This window comes from Cupressus sempervirens, chromosome 4 (genome assembly GCF_028749045.1).
Source record: "Cupressus sempervirens isolate cs-2001-9-10 chromosome 4, ASM2874904v1, whole genome shotgun sequence".
In the NCBI taxonomy this organism is placed as follows: domain Eukaryota; kingdom Viridiplantae; phylum Streptophyta; class Pinopsida; order Cupressales; family Cupressaceae; genus Cupressus; species Cupressus sempervirens.
The window spans coordinates 543,587,931-543,603,378 of NC_143121.1; the positions used below are offsets into that span (position 1 = coordinate 543,587,931).

The 15,448-nt window shown below is 35.1% G+C and overlaps 1 protein-coding gene across 4 annotated transcripts in view; it reads left to right on the forward strand.

The window, feature by feature from the left end:
* LOC149562339 (endonuclease III homolog 1, chloroplastic-like) overlaps positions 1 to 15,448 on the forward strand; it is a 178,499-nt gene that overhangs the window by 54,808 nt on the left and 108,243 nt on the right. For all 4 annotated transcript variants that reach the window (XR_016363918.1, XR_016363919.1, XM_089825863.1 and 1 more), the window contains exon 3: positions 12,964 to 13,027. Coding sequence is in view for 2 of the 4 variants with exons in the window: in XM_089825863.1 (XP_089681989.1) it covers positions 12,964 to 13,027 (64 nt within the window). In the remaining 2 variants the exon portion in view is untranslated. The remainder of the gene's footprint in view (positions 1 to 12,963; positions 13,028 to 15,448) is intronic.

Genomic DNA, 15,448 nt, shown 5'->3' on the forward strand with positions numbered 1-15,448 from the left:
AACATTCTCTAATACAATCGGTGATGTATCAGTGCCCTGGATCTGTCTATGGCAAAGGCGAAGGTTGTAGTGAACAAAGACAAGATCATTCAATTTTTTCACTGCAAACCTATTGCGCTTCTTCGAGTGTATATGCTCAAATAGACTTCAATTACATTTGCATCTCGATGGACTAGATGACTTGCTCAAGATGCGAATTGCAATCTTCTGTAAATTTGGCACCTTAGTGCCAAACATCTCCCACCATGCATTTGAAACAATTTTAAAAAAAATCAATTCAATAACTTTGACTTTATCAAATTAAAATGGTAATAGAATTATAAATTAGGATGTAGAATCAAAGATTTTTACCAGACATTAATTCTGTCCTATTTTTTTTGCACAACTCCTGTGCAAATAAGTCCTCTTGAGCTTTCTTAAACAACTCAATCTCACGGACTACAATTGTTCCAACTCTTGAATGAAGTGACATTCCCTCTACAATATCGTAGAGGCCACTCCACACCTCATTATTAGCCTTGTAATTTGAACTGAATTGGTATGCTGGATTAAGAAAGTAGGCTACTACATGTATAGCCCTGTGAAGTAGATTGTGCCAACGTCTATCAATGACATCCCCTATAGGCCCATACCTATCTCGATTCCCTGCAAAATAAGAGCGAATGGCCTCCGTCAACCTATCCATGCCTTCATAAATGTAGCCCATCGAGGGCTTCTCTCTGTCAACAGTTCGTAAGGGAACAACAAGTAGCTTTACGAACTGCAATTATTATGAAAGTTGGAAGAGAAACAATGAGCTTTAAGTTTTTTCTTTAAAAGATTAACAATAATTTATATCATAATTTCATAAACAAAAAAAGTTGAAATGAAGACAAAAAGGAAAATTACCGTCACAATATCAGTAATTAGTGTCCAAAAGGAAGCCTCATCAAAAACGCGATCAATTGCATCAATCCCTGCAGTGGTCTTTGCATATGATGATGCAATCCACTCCTCACTAATAAACATGTGTCTCAAACCTTCCTTTTAATCAAGCAAAGATTTCAATGGGAGAAAATTGGTTGCAAATGTAGTGACTCCTGGACGAGACAACTCCTTTTGGTCATTGTGTTTCCTTATGAGGCCGAGGACCCATGTATGATTATATATGAATTTTCATGCACTCCTTCCTTACTCTATATTTGTTTTTATTCAAGGGAGTTTACCAAGATCCTCTAACATGAGGTCAATGCAGTGAGCAGCACAAGGTGTCCAAAATATGTGAGGGTGTCTCTCCATAAGAAGCTTTCCTGTAGCAACATAATTTGTTGCATTATCTGTAACTATCTGTACCGCATTCTCCTCACCCACATCATTTATCACTTCATCCATTATCTCACAAAGATATTCAACATTCTTTGTTTTTTCTGAGGCATCAATTGATTTCAAAAAAACTGTGACACCTGAAGAAAAAGAAACAAATTAGTATAATGATCAATGATGAATCATAATTTATAAATTCATAATTTTGAAAACTTAATGACTTAAATACAAGTTCTACTTCTAAATTTTTAATGTCTAAGTACAATTATCTGTTGAGGAGACAAGAAAGTTGAGGAGTGTTCTACTCCTATTAGTCCAACCATCAGTCATATGGTGCAACCCTTCGTCTTCCACACCTCACACTGGTCCTTGATTGCACCTTCTACATCAGCCACCCTTTGGGTGAAAATAGGGCCTCTTAGCTCGTCAACACTAGGGGCTTTGAACCTTAGACCACAAATAGTAATAATATTGATTGCAATTTGCCAATAAGGGGACCTAAAACAAATTAAATCAAACTTAAAGTTAAACAAATTAGTATATTATAAATAAATTTGAAAGCAAAATACAAATTAAAATCAACAAAATAAGCATATTATTGTCTCTTGAAAGTTGAAAATTGAAAGCAAGAGAAGTAAGACATAAATTAAAATTTGAATAAATCAGTACCTTGCTGCATTGAATGAAATGTTGTTGTAGATGAAGAAGTCTCCAAGTGCCAATTTTGCATAATCATGCTTCTCCTTGTTCCAACCCATGTTCTCAAGCGATGGTTGTGCATTTGGAGCCATGTGTGGAACAAACATGGAATCAAGTGTCAATCTTTGCTTACAAATGCGAGGTCCAATGGTCACGCTCGTAGAAGCAGTAGCATCCGTAGGTGGAGTAGGGGATAATGGAGAGCGAAAACTAAAAGATCCTTGTTGGGCTAGTTCTGCCATTTCTTTTTGTTGCTTCTTTTTCAATTCTTTTTTCTTTATTTTATCCTCTTGAAGAGTTTGCATGTCTTGCATAACATCCTGGTGTACATTTTTGCATTTTTTAGCATCGTGCCTAGGTATATGTGCTAGGTGATACTTTAATCTATTTATGCCTCCCCCGTTATATACTACACCGCAATGCCAACATGTAACAACTCCTTTTTTGTGGCACAGGATGGCATGTTTCCAAGCCCTATCCCTAGCTATTGTAGCTGGGTCTGCATCAGGGTTAAATGTAGGCCTAGTTCCACTTCTAGAAGGCTCACCTTGAGGCATGATGTCAGTGTGTTTGCTATTGCAATATGAATATATTATAAATAGAAAAGAGTTAGCATCAAATCAGATTTTTAAACTTTAGGGCCTTCTTACTCTGTCATCAAGGTAAATTAGAATAACTCTAGATTCTAAATAGTAGATACTAGAAGTAGAGACTAAAACAAATGTAAACAAAATGGAAAATAAAAAATATGAATGAAAAAATATTATAAAACAACACAAATAAATGCAACTTATTGCTTACCTCTTCAAATTTGCACAAAGTCAAACAATGGAAATGCAAGTAAGTTTGTAGAAGCCTCCTCCAAATGCTTCCTTAAGCTCCTCTCAATGCTTAAGTGCAAGCTACAAAGTTGCACAAACCATCAACAATTGATATGGGAGAGTCAATCGGTTTTCTAATTTCTCTCTCAAAACCCCAATACTTTTCTCTAACTCTTTCCTCTCTATCACAAGCATAACCAAATGGTGGAATGACTTTTTAAGGTCAAATAGATGTTATAACAACTGAAAAATTCCAACTTAAGTCTTCGTTTATATTATTTTTTACACTTTATGACCTTTATTGCCGGCGAGAGTCTTGGGCTCGGGACTCAGCGAGTCTTGCGAGTCCTTGGACTCAGCAAGTCCAGATGGACTCTGCCAAGACTCAGCCGAGTCCGAGTCCAGAAGCCAATTGCCTCGGAAAGTCCGCCTCTGCCTCGGATTTGCAAAGTCCTGCTCAGACTAGCAGAGTCCCATAACACTGATTTCATGTACTATCTTCATTGATTGCAGATGATATTTTATCAGATTAAGTCTGATTAATATTCCATGTTTGGCGATCTCATATTTATATATACGTTTCAGTTAAGAATGGAGTCTTAACTAATTCTGATTATGGTCGGGTTTCTTCTTTGTAATGAACAGTTGCATTTTCGAAGACATGTCCTGAATGGATGTGTCTCCACCGTGTGGAGACATGTCCATTGAAACAATATATATATATATATATATATATATATATATATATATATATATATATATAAATAATCATGAATCGATCTACCTAGAAGCATTGGAAATCATAAATGTTATCTAGAGCAGATTGAACATAATCAGAATTGCATCAGATGTAATATTCAGTATAAATACTACAATTGCATTTCTCCTATTTTTGGCATAAGATTTAGATCCTCATTTCTGATTTAATCCTGCACATATCAAATCAGAGATTAATAAACTCAGTCCTAAAATATAAAAGATATCCATTATCTAAATCTGATGGAAATTTAATTTACACTGACATGGTATCAGAGCCTTGCTAAGGAAGATCGGATTAAACTTGAGATACCAGATTTAATATTCAGATCGTAATTAAATTTGAATCAGTATTGTGTTTTCCGTGAGCCCAAGTCTATTTTGGCCAATGATTAATTTTTCAGCTAAGCTGAAGATAGGTGTATAATCTTTGAAGAGGCCTGCTTAATATCTGTTGTGAATATATCTGGATGGTAAAGTTCCAACGACAACTTGAATATTGATTTTTGTACCGATTTAAATATTGAGAGTGCTACAAAGTTTGGGAACTTTATTAGTTATTGGGAAATAACTTGTGGGACAGGATTAAGGTAAGAAGAATTCTCTAAGGTTGGCCTCACGCCATACAAAGATTTATTGGCATGAAGCTTTTGAGGTGGACCCCAACAATTGATATTCAATACTTCAGAATTTTTTTTTCAGGCAAAATATTTATTGGCTGGAGAATTTATCCCATGAAGTCAAGAAGGCCGGCACTACGTAGAGCTCGAATCAAATGAAGATTGAATGCACGATTGGGTCAATGTGCCAAGACACAATGATTGAATCCTTATTGTTAGCAGATTAATCTATGATTGGATTCTTAATGTGATCAGATTCTTAATGTGTGGACAATTTGGGTTTCAATAAGATGTCAAAATATCATGTTCAAATCACAAAAGATTTTATATCAGGAGCACGAACATGAATTCCAGGCAAATGTGGAGCAACAACATCAGCACGTTGCCTTTTCTGCTGCCCAGTTTTGCCAGCACCGACATTGTCTTTCTGCATATCAAATCCACGTCCTTGAAGGTGTAGATTTTCCTGGTGCACCCCCCTCTATCAAGCACAGCTTCTCTCTCACCTGCTCCATGTTCTTGAAGCAGTATGTGTGTGGGGGGTGACAGTATGGTATGTTTAAATCTGACAGCTTTGATCTGAACAAATACTCCACTTGTGGTTTGACATTGAGTATAGTAAAAGTTATGGGTTGCATCAGGGGCAGAGACGGAGATATAGCTCAGTAATATTTAATTAGTGATCTAGGCATATGCGCAAATATAATGAAGAAAATAGAGTATCGAATTACCTAATTGAGGTAGTGTTTGTTGGACGGGAATAAATATCCTTCCAGTGACTATATTTCGAAACAAAATATCATATCTATTGGTGGATGTTATAACAAGATAGATTCTTAGTTGCCAAAGTTATTTGACAAGAATAAAAAAGAGATCCACTGGAAATGTTTATCTAGTGAATGTTAATACTCTCAATTTGATTGCGGACTCATATTTGAAGAAGCTCAGAGCCAGAGAATGGTTGTCATAAGGAGTCCATTTATATCCTTTGGCATAGAGGACATATTTTCTGGTGTAACAATCTCTGATGGTATCCAGTAAGGGTTCTATACAAGCTGGTGACAAGACTTCTTTTGGTAATTCAATTCATGCAATCTCTATGTAATTATGGGTGAAAGAGCTCCCTAGCAAAAAAGGAACAACAATGATACTCTCTGTTGAAGCTAAATCAGTCTACAACATCTCAGATGAATATTGGAGGCACATTGCAATTCGAATTCCAATATCACAAGTCTAGTTGAGCGAGTTTCCACAACTGTGAGAGTAGAGACCGACATTGGGGAAAAGGATATTGTTGCTGGCTTACCAAAAAACATTTAGTGCTGAATTTGGTGGAGTACTAACTGATATTGGCATCTGCACGAGCTAACAAGCCAAGGATGGGTCATCTTCACTGTGGCAGGCCTCACCAGCATTTTCCGTCAATTGTGAATTGAAGTGTGGCTTCAAACTTAAGTGGAAGATGATAAATAAGAAGGCTTCCTATATGTAGAACAAACTGTACAACTTGATTAATATTAGATATGGATAGTGGGGGTCAAGCATTGTTTAGGGCATCAATGCATATCAAAATATTCCTGTTGTTATACAGATCTTGTGGCGAAGTTAGAGGTTGAAATTTCTATAAAATGGAATAAGTGGGAATTTTACATTTTGGGGCAGAATAATAACCAATGATTCATTCCCACTTGAACATCTTTAAAGGGTAGATGTCAGAGAAGAGACACTATCAGAAATCCAATTTGAACCATCCTTAGTGGGTAGGTGATTCAAAAGAGGAGATGTCTCTCAAACAATCTAAGAAGGCTTTTTCAGATTTGATGCATATGGACCCCAATGGAAAAGAGAAGAATGGTACATTAGGCATGCTACTAAATACTGTGCAGGACTTGATCTGATGTCATAAATGGATCATGCTAGATAATGTGTCTTTTGAAGAAAGATCACTTCTATGATTGGGATTGTGCAAGATGAAGCATCTAGAGGATTTGTTTAAATTGACCATCGAGGATTATATTGGTTTAGAGGGAGAAGATCATGTCAAGATGACTTCTCTAGTGACCTGGAAACTGTAACAATCAAGGAGCAAATAGTATGTATATTTGGTGGTGACATTCTTGGTGTTTTGCTTGGAAACAACAAGGTAGCAAAGAAAAGAACCTTACTACAGTCTTGTGACCTAACAAAGGACCAGCTTTATGATGTACCAACATAAGAGATAAGTATTTCACACCCTTGAATGATGTTCATTAGCTCATGCTATAACATTGGGATGGCAAATCTTGTGTGCTTCTATAATTAACATTTTTTTTTTGAGATAGTTTAGTTATTTTTATCAATTATTTGGAATGTCTCAAGGACCGATCAAGAAGCATAAGAAATTGCACTCAAGGGAAGGAAAAACTTGATACTTATGAAACTGAATTGAAGATGGACATCAAATTTAGAGGGAATTTAATAATCTACTAGAGGAAACCGTAAGACGAGGAGGTTAGAAGGTTGATATCACATTTGGAAAAGGTCTAAGGTAACCTTGGATGAGAAGGTCAAGAGGTTACATGTACTCGGAGTTTTAGATGGAAGCCACATTATCATGAATGTAGGTATCGCCAAACCTAGGAATAAATCCATAGTTTATTACATTCACTCATGTTACTATGAAATCAACCAAGCACATTTGTGTGCGAGAGACCACTCCTACAAATAATGTTGTGATCAGAACATAGAGAGTTGCTAGAAGATATGCCGAGTGAATCTTTGATCATAGTGATTTAGAGGGAGTAGACCATGGAGAAAGTTTCTAGACAAGGCACATTAATTCTAAAGAATAGACGGTTGATATTCTCACCAAGTCTCTTGCCAAATTAAAGTTTTTCCATTTGGAGACATGCTTGGAGTTGTGAAGAATGAAGCCCTTGCTAAAAGGGAATCATAGCATTAGTGATTTCTTGAAATATACTTTATTAGATTCTTCTCTGTAAGAGGGAAGCTTAAAGTGGAACCCTTGTTCCACCCTCTGAGAGTAGTTGTAATAGATCCATCCTTGGATATGGTTTGCGGTGGATGTCTTGTGTGAGACGCCATGACAATACCATGTGAGAGAATATGTGTAAAACTCTTTTGTCATATATGTGACTCTATGACTTTATGGCCCCCCTGTGTACATTATTGAAAGGTGACAATCTTTCAAATAATATACACTTGCATCTAACATTGTAAGGTGATGACTTTACAATGATTAATTCTCTATCATGATGAATATTATGTGACTTAATATTCGTGGACATGTCATGATAGTTAGTATCTCATGAACATTATAATAGATATCATGAGACTTGATATCATTTGCTAGTATCTCATGAACATTCTAATAGATATTATGAGACTTGATATCAATTGCAGATCATTATGTTCTTTATGAGATACCATGATTTGTTGTGGTAGACATCATGAGACGTGATGTCAATGCACATACCATAACATTGTGTGTGTGTGTGTGTGTGTGTAAGAATGTCACGTGACTTGATATTCTTTAGCATATTATATCCTCAGATATCACGAGTTAGGTGATATCTCTCTTCACAATAGATGAGCCCATTGTGATATATATACTTGATTGGATTTTTATTATATCCCTAGTTAAGAGGGAGTGTTAAAGTATGATAGCTATGGCCAGATACATGAATGTTATTCATACATACACACACACACACACACACACACACACACATATATGTATATAGGTATGTATGTATATGTATATATCTATATATGCACACACACATACATAGATTGGAAAAATGTTCATCATCCATATACTAGATAATAGTTGTGAATCCAAGTATATTGTCAAATTTGTTTGTACAGATTATCCATGAATATTTCATGTACTATCTTCATTGATTCCAGATGATATTGAATTGGATTAAGTTTGATTAATATTCCATGTTCGGCAATCTCATATTTCCATGATCGGGTTTCTTCTTTGTAATGAACAATTGCATTTTTGAAGACATGTCCATTCAAGGACAGGTCCATTGAAACAACATATATAACCATGAAACAATCTGCCTAGAAGCATCGACATTCATAATTGTTATCTAGACCAGATCAAACATAATCAGAATTACGTCAGATGTAATATTTATTACAAAGTAATTGAAAAATATTTGCTTGATATTAACAAAGAGCAAGAGGTTAATTTAGACAAGAGGTTGAACGATGTTTCCTTGGGAAACAATTGTAAAGAATAGAAACATTCTATTCTAGAAACAAAAAACTAAATATTAGAAACATTCTAATATTTACAGAAGATTACAATAGATAACCATTAAAACTAAACAAAGATAATAGAAACTATCTATTATCGTAATACCCTCCCTTAATGGTTAATCTATCCAAAGCAAGAAGTTGTCAAAAAGTGTAGAAGACATATTTTGTCTGCTCAGTGCGTCTATCCAAAGCAAGAAGCTGTCAAAAAGCGTAGAAGACATTTTGTTTGCTCAGTGCGCTCCGCAATGTTCGCTATGGGCGGCGAACCAGATTGCTTAGATAGGGCAGCTATGTGTGTCTGACATTCAATCTTCATGTGCAAAAAACTTGTGACAATAGTTGCATTGAATGTTTTTCTTCCGGGAGTAGAAGACTTCTGCTGAGATGACTGCTAAAACTTGCCTTTATCCTTCTAAAAGGCTTTAGCAACAAAGGCTTGCTTTGTGGAGGTGGAGCTGGAACTGCTACTGAACTGTTGTTTCCACCGATCTTGCTGAAGTAAAAGTGTGCAGAGATCATTGAACATCATATCAACACTGGAAGACGTGATGTTGAGAGTCTTGATAAAATGCTCATAGGACGTTGGTAAAGTCCAAAAAGTGATAACTACAATGTCCTCTTCTTGCATCTTATGACCGATGGCAAGTAACTGATCACGGATTTCCTAAATCCTATTCAGGTGTGCTGGAGTGAGGTTTTCTCATCCATGATAATAGAAAACATAATGTTCTTCAAAAAGAAAGCTCTGCTTTTGTCAAAAGTCTCATGAAGACCTTTGAGATGTGTCTATATCTCTGGAGCTGTCTTGTTGGATGGAATCTGAGAGAGCTGTTCATCAACTACATATAATTTGAGAAGCATCACCGCCTTTCGATTATTCAGATCCCATGTATCCTAATCTTGTACCAAGAGCAGTCGTACGCTTCGTAATACCTAGAACAATTTGATCGGTATTTTGATATTCAAAAATTGCTATGATCTACTGCTTCCAAATGCCATAATTTCAACCATTGAATTTTGAGTTGTGCTCGAGCATAATGTTTATTAGAGATGTCATGGCATGTTTTCAATGAATAAACGTGAAAATCTGTGAAGGCACGTTATTCGGGGTAAAAAATGGAAGATCCAAAAAATTTGAAGGATGACATAGAAGAGAGCTCGAAAAACTCAAAAGGAATATGTTATTGGTTTTTGGATCTGCTAGCTTGAAAATCGAGGTACCTAGAAAAAATGGATGATAACTCAAGTGAGCTCTCGAAAAATAGACCAAGAATTTATAATTTTTTTTGAATCCGGTACAAAATATTAGTGTTTTGAGCAAAAACAGCCCTGGGTTCGAAAAAGCTTAGAAAAATGACAGATTTGCAGAGAAAATTTCAGAATCTGGGCACGAATGGGTTGCAGAACTGAACTAGAAGTCGGCGGATTCAAATCTCTTAGAACGGAAACCAGCCCTATTGGATTATAGAGAGAGCTAGAAGCAAATATGCATGTAAATAATTTCGACAATAAAAGACAGATAATTTCAGCCAAGAAATTATAATTATTTTCGAAAAAAATTGGAGTCTTGGCTCTTATACCATATTATGAAGTAATTGGAAAATATTTGCTTGATATTAACAGAGACCGAGAGGTCAATTTATACAAGAGGTTGAACGATGTTTCCTTAGGAAGCAATCGTAAAAAATAGAAACATTCTATTCTAGAGACAAAAAAGTAAATTTTAGAAACATTCTAATATTTACAGAAGATTACAACTGATAACCATTAGAAACTAAACAGAGATAATAGAAACTATCGATTATTCTAATAATACATAGTATTTGTAAATACTACGATTGCATTTCTCCTACATTTTGGCATAAGATTGAGATCCTCATCTCTGATTTAAACCTGCACCTGTCAAATCAGAGATTAGTAAATTCATTCCTGAAGTATAAAAGATATCCATTATCTAAATCCGGTAGAAATCTAATTTATATTGACAATATAAGCAATGATATCTCTTTCATATTTTATCGTATATAAGGCATTTGAAAATAAAGAGCTCCTTTGTCTTAGTCCCTTAGAGGTATAAAAATTGGCTCATTTTAGCCTTATGCAGTATATGAGGGTTGATCTCAACCTGAAATTGGAGATACCATGCATTAGATGCTGCTTCGAATTTTGACTCTTACAACAATTAAGTGAAATGCTCTTGCCTTTCCTTTTGGTCTTGACTCTTAAGCTTTTGCTTTCCAAGAGCAAGTAGATGCAGGCAAGGTGGTAAATAAAAAATCAAGCAATAAGCTATGGTTCAATTTATAACTGCAAAACAAAGTTCTAAACTAGAATTTAGTATGGAGATCATAGTTTTGTAAAAAGCCAAATAGCAATGAAAGTTAGCAACTAACAAGGGAGGCTTGTTGTATTAAAAAAAGAACAACATGCAAGATAGAAAGAAAACACTTCAAGATGCTGCCCAAAATGTAATTAGTGTGTTTTATTAGTAGGTAAATATCGGAAAGTTCGTTATTATACTTGTGTAGGAGACTTAGCTAAACTTTTCATAGTTCTACAATGCAAATTGGATAGTGGAACATAATGTGATTCATCGTACATTAGAATATAGGGTAAATCAAATGTGAATAATTGCATCATTTGGTGGTTGTTTGTTTTTAAAACTTTAATGCCTTATGTTGCTGGTAGGGGTCTTTAGTCGATGGTATAACTACTTATATGATGAACATCCTAAACGATCTACTTGGAAATGTGATTCTTCAAAATTGCAATCTCAAGAAGCATTTTTTCGATGATGCAAGTTGATATGCAGGTTGAATGATAGAGACTTAACAGCGACATTTTGTTTCTAAAATAAATTTCTATGATGTATCCTGGAGACCCTATTTTGATATTGGCATGCATTTTTGAGTCTTCATAACCTATGATGTGATGTTGTCACTTTGGCCAGGGTCATTGTATCAAGGAGCTTTGGTCAATATTGTTACCCCTGCAAACTGAATGGACAAGAAAGTAAAAGGATTCTCCTAGGCCTATAAACTTGCCAGCACAATTGAAACTATTGTCGCTTTTTATTGGAGGCATTTCCCACTCAATAACACTTACAAATCCACGACAATTTTATCATACATCTACTTTGTTTATATTCTTCACTTAGAAAAGAAGTAGCAAACATGACAATTTCAACACAATGCCAAGTGGCTTTAAATAGTGGTTACTTGTTATTTGTATCATAATTCTCTAAGTTGCCGATTTGGGTTTGGGGACAGATTCGGGTTCATGGGTTCGGGCAAAAAAAAAAATTATATATATATATGCATACAAAGAAAAATATATATACAAAAATAAATAAATATATGCATTAGATATACAAAAAAATAAGAGACTTCAAAGTAACTTAGGATATTTGTGTTGGAGCTTCAAAGTACGGGTAAGGAAAATACAAAAGCCATAACTAATTCGAGTATAATCAATAATGGATTTGGTTTAGAACCTGATTCTCAGTGCATTGTAGAGTTTGATGTGAAGGTGCCTGGATTATTTGATGGTCCAGTAAGTATATTAACATCTCTTTGCCATCTTTGTGACTACCATAAACTTCTTCATAAACAATGTCCTACAGATAATGAAGAGAAAACAACTAGAAGGAAACATTTGAAAGGTTTGACTTGTGTTGATGATTCAAAGCTTGAGGAGTTATTTGCTAAAATTCCAAATCAAGATCTATGCAATCTGATCCTTTTGGATCTGTATGCATCCCTTTATCACAGCACATAATAGATATTTTATCTATTGTAAGTTCCCCACCTCAGAGGTTTCACCATTGATGTGAAGGTGCCTGGATTACTTGATTGTCCAGTAAGTATATTAACATATCTTTGCCATCTTTGCGACTACCATAAACTTCTTTATAAACAATGTCCTATAGATAATGAAGAGAAAACAACTAGAAGGAAACATTTGAAAGGTTTGACTAGTGTTGATGATTCAAAGCTTGAGGAGTTTTTTGCTAATTGCACTTGAAGCAGTTCAAAATACATCCAAATCAAGATCTATCCTTTTGAATCTGTATGCATCCCTTTGGCACAGCACATAATAGATATTTTATCTATTGTAAGTTCCCCACCTCCTGGATTCGCCATGGGTCCGTCCGCCAGCGTGAACCCAGGCGGACCCACAGTCCAAATGAAGGACTTTGCCTGGACCCGCAGCAAACCCGGGTGTGAACCCAGACCCGGATCCGGGCAGCAGGGTCCGAACCGGGTAACTTAGATAATTATTGGTTTGAAAATGTCATTGCATAATGAATCAGGTGCATGCCTTGGTGTGAAAAAGCTATCTTGGTCCTTGCCATGGTGTTAAAAATTGATCACTTGTGTTTTTGAACAGTGTAGGATTGAAGAATAAAAATCTTATAGTAGTTAAAAGGGCATTTCTTTTTTTGGCTAATTAAAATATCGTACAACATGTTGACTATTGTTTGACATGTGCAGGCTTGTGATAAAGCTGAAATTGAAGATTTCACATATAATAGTTCAGTGGCTTCCACTATTTTGAGTAAGTGCTGCATTTCATTTATAAACTTGTAATTGTTGCTCTTTTCTTAGTTTCAGATTAGAAATGGCTTTCTTTTCACATGCATCTTGCAAAGCATGGTGGCTGATTTGGATTCACCTGGAGGTCTTGTGGACAACATACCTTAAGAACTTATTAAAGGGAATATATACAATAAATACATATGGCACTGCAACACAATGGAGCTAAGTCTAAGGGAATAAGTACAATAAATGCATATGATACTGCAATGTAATGGATTCTTTATTGAGACGAGTCATAGCTCACAAGAAGGTAGCAATCTCCGAGAACAGATGTCTAGGTACGACACTATAATTTTTACATTTGGACAACAATTCCTTTAGATCCATTTTTAGCCTGAAACAAACTGTATAAAAAATATAAAATGACTTGATTTTCTTTAGATTTTTAATAGCCACGTGATAAATGCTCCAACATGAAGGTGAGCAGATCTGAGGTAAAACTAAAATCATTGATATTCAATATTTTTTTAAAAAAATTTAAGAATTTTATACATTTTTGTATTTCACCTGCACATACCTTTGGAGTGTATTATGAGGTTCAAAACTATAAGAGTTCAACACCCCTTCATCATGCGGTACACATTATAAGTTTTCCAATGCATTTTATTTGGAGTCATTTTAAGCCACATCTATAAGCAAAGTTATGCCTCAGAAAAGATAGAAGATTGCTCCGAACTGCCACTTGGATCATATGATACTTGGCATTAAATTTGTAACGTTTGGAAAAGCCTCAACTTCTTTTCCTGAAGCTGGCCTCGTAGTTCATGAAATTTTGGTAATAATTAAAGCACTAGACGAGTTCAGTGTTTGGTCAACTTTTAAACACTTGGGTGTTTTATCTTTTCTGAAGACACAAGTTCCTTTGTGATCACATGAAAAAATGTGAGAGTATTAATAGTGAGTTACTGTTTAGAGCAGAATCACTAAATCAAACATCTAGGTTGACGGAACTTAGAGCAAATGATGATGGATCACAACATTTGTTGAGGGAGTTGTAGTTAGTTTACAGTGCCTGTTAGAATGTTTGGATAATATGGTCTATTTGGGTATGCATTAATTGTTTGTTGACTTTGAGCAGTTTAGAGTAATTGATGATTGTGTTCTTCTTGGCAACTGTCAGATCCTTTAAATAGATTTTGTATCAATAAGGAAAGCAATATGATGTAGTCGGATTGATTTTGATCCTTAGCTGGCCACCTGCAATCTACTTCTATAATAACTCCATGTACAAATAAAGATATAATTTTACTCTTTTATTTGGTATGCAATAATAATTTCATTCATTATTTGAAGGATATGTTTTGTTATATATGAGACTAAACATTTTCCTTGTTGTCTTAAGACATCAGGTCGAACTTACGAGAGATTCATGTTCTTAGTGACAAAACATAAGATAATTCTTTGATAATTTGGATTATACTTTGGAGGAATGTATATACAGTGCATAACTCATGAATATAGTTTTGTAACTAATAACAAGGTAATAACAGACCAATAGATGGTTATGCCAACATTCCCCCCTTATTACATTGAGCTTAGAAACATAAAAAAAAGGCTGATTACATTAGCTTAAAATCATAGAAAAGGCTGATTACATAATATGAATACATATGTTGACAATATATTCATCTGAAGTAGCAAATCTCAAATCATGCAAGTTTTCATCAAGCTGTCTCTTGACCCACAGAAAGGTGTAGCTTCGACTTGTGTTCTTAAGTCCGGAATCCCAAACTTTTGAGTCACACAATCTTGAATTATTGAAAAATGATCGCTCAGAGATGCGGCAGATCTCTATCATTGTCTAGTGACTGCGAAAGGGTATAATTCTCAATCATATGCTCTGAAGCTAGTTGGACAACAATCAATATTGAATGCAATACCAAATCTCAAACCTGTTTCCAAAATGAGTCTTCACAAGACATGTATTTTGTAAATTTGTTGCCATTAGAAAGCAAAACAAAAAATAGAAAACCAAAACTGGCAAAAGCGCTTCTCATGTAAAACACCATCCCATAGTGAGAATCTAACTTGAGATGACGAAAATTCCACTATCCTTAAGAATCAAAGCACACAAATAGGAATATCATTAACAATCTCTCCAGCATCTGATGTATCCTCCTCTTCAATGCAAGCAACATTGCCTTCACCAAATTGTTCTTTTAGTTTTCCTTTTAGAACATCACTAGTTCTAGTTCTACAAACCCATGTTTTGTGACCCTTCAAAAATAGCACCAAAGGAAATATACATGCTCCATAAGCTTAATCAAAAACATCATCTGGTGCATCCTTAACAAATATTGAAACAAGACAATATCCTCTAATATCTATGGCTGCTGCCTTGAACTCCATGTTGTGTCTTTCACTGCTTACAGAGAATAGA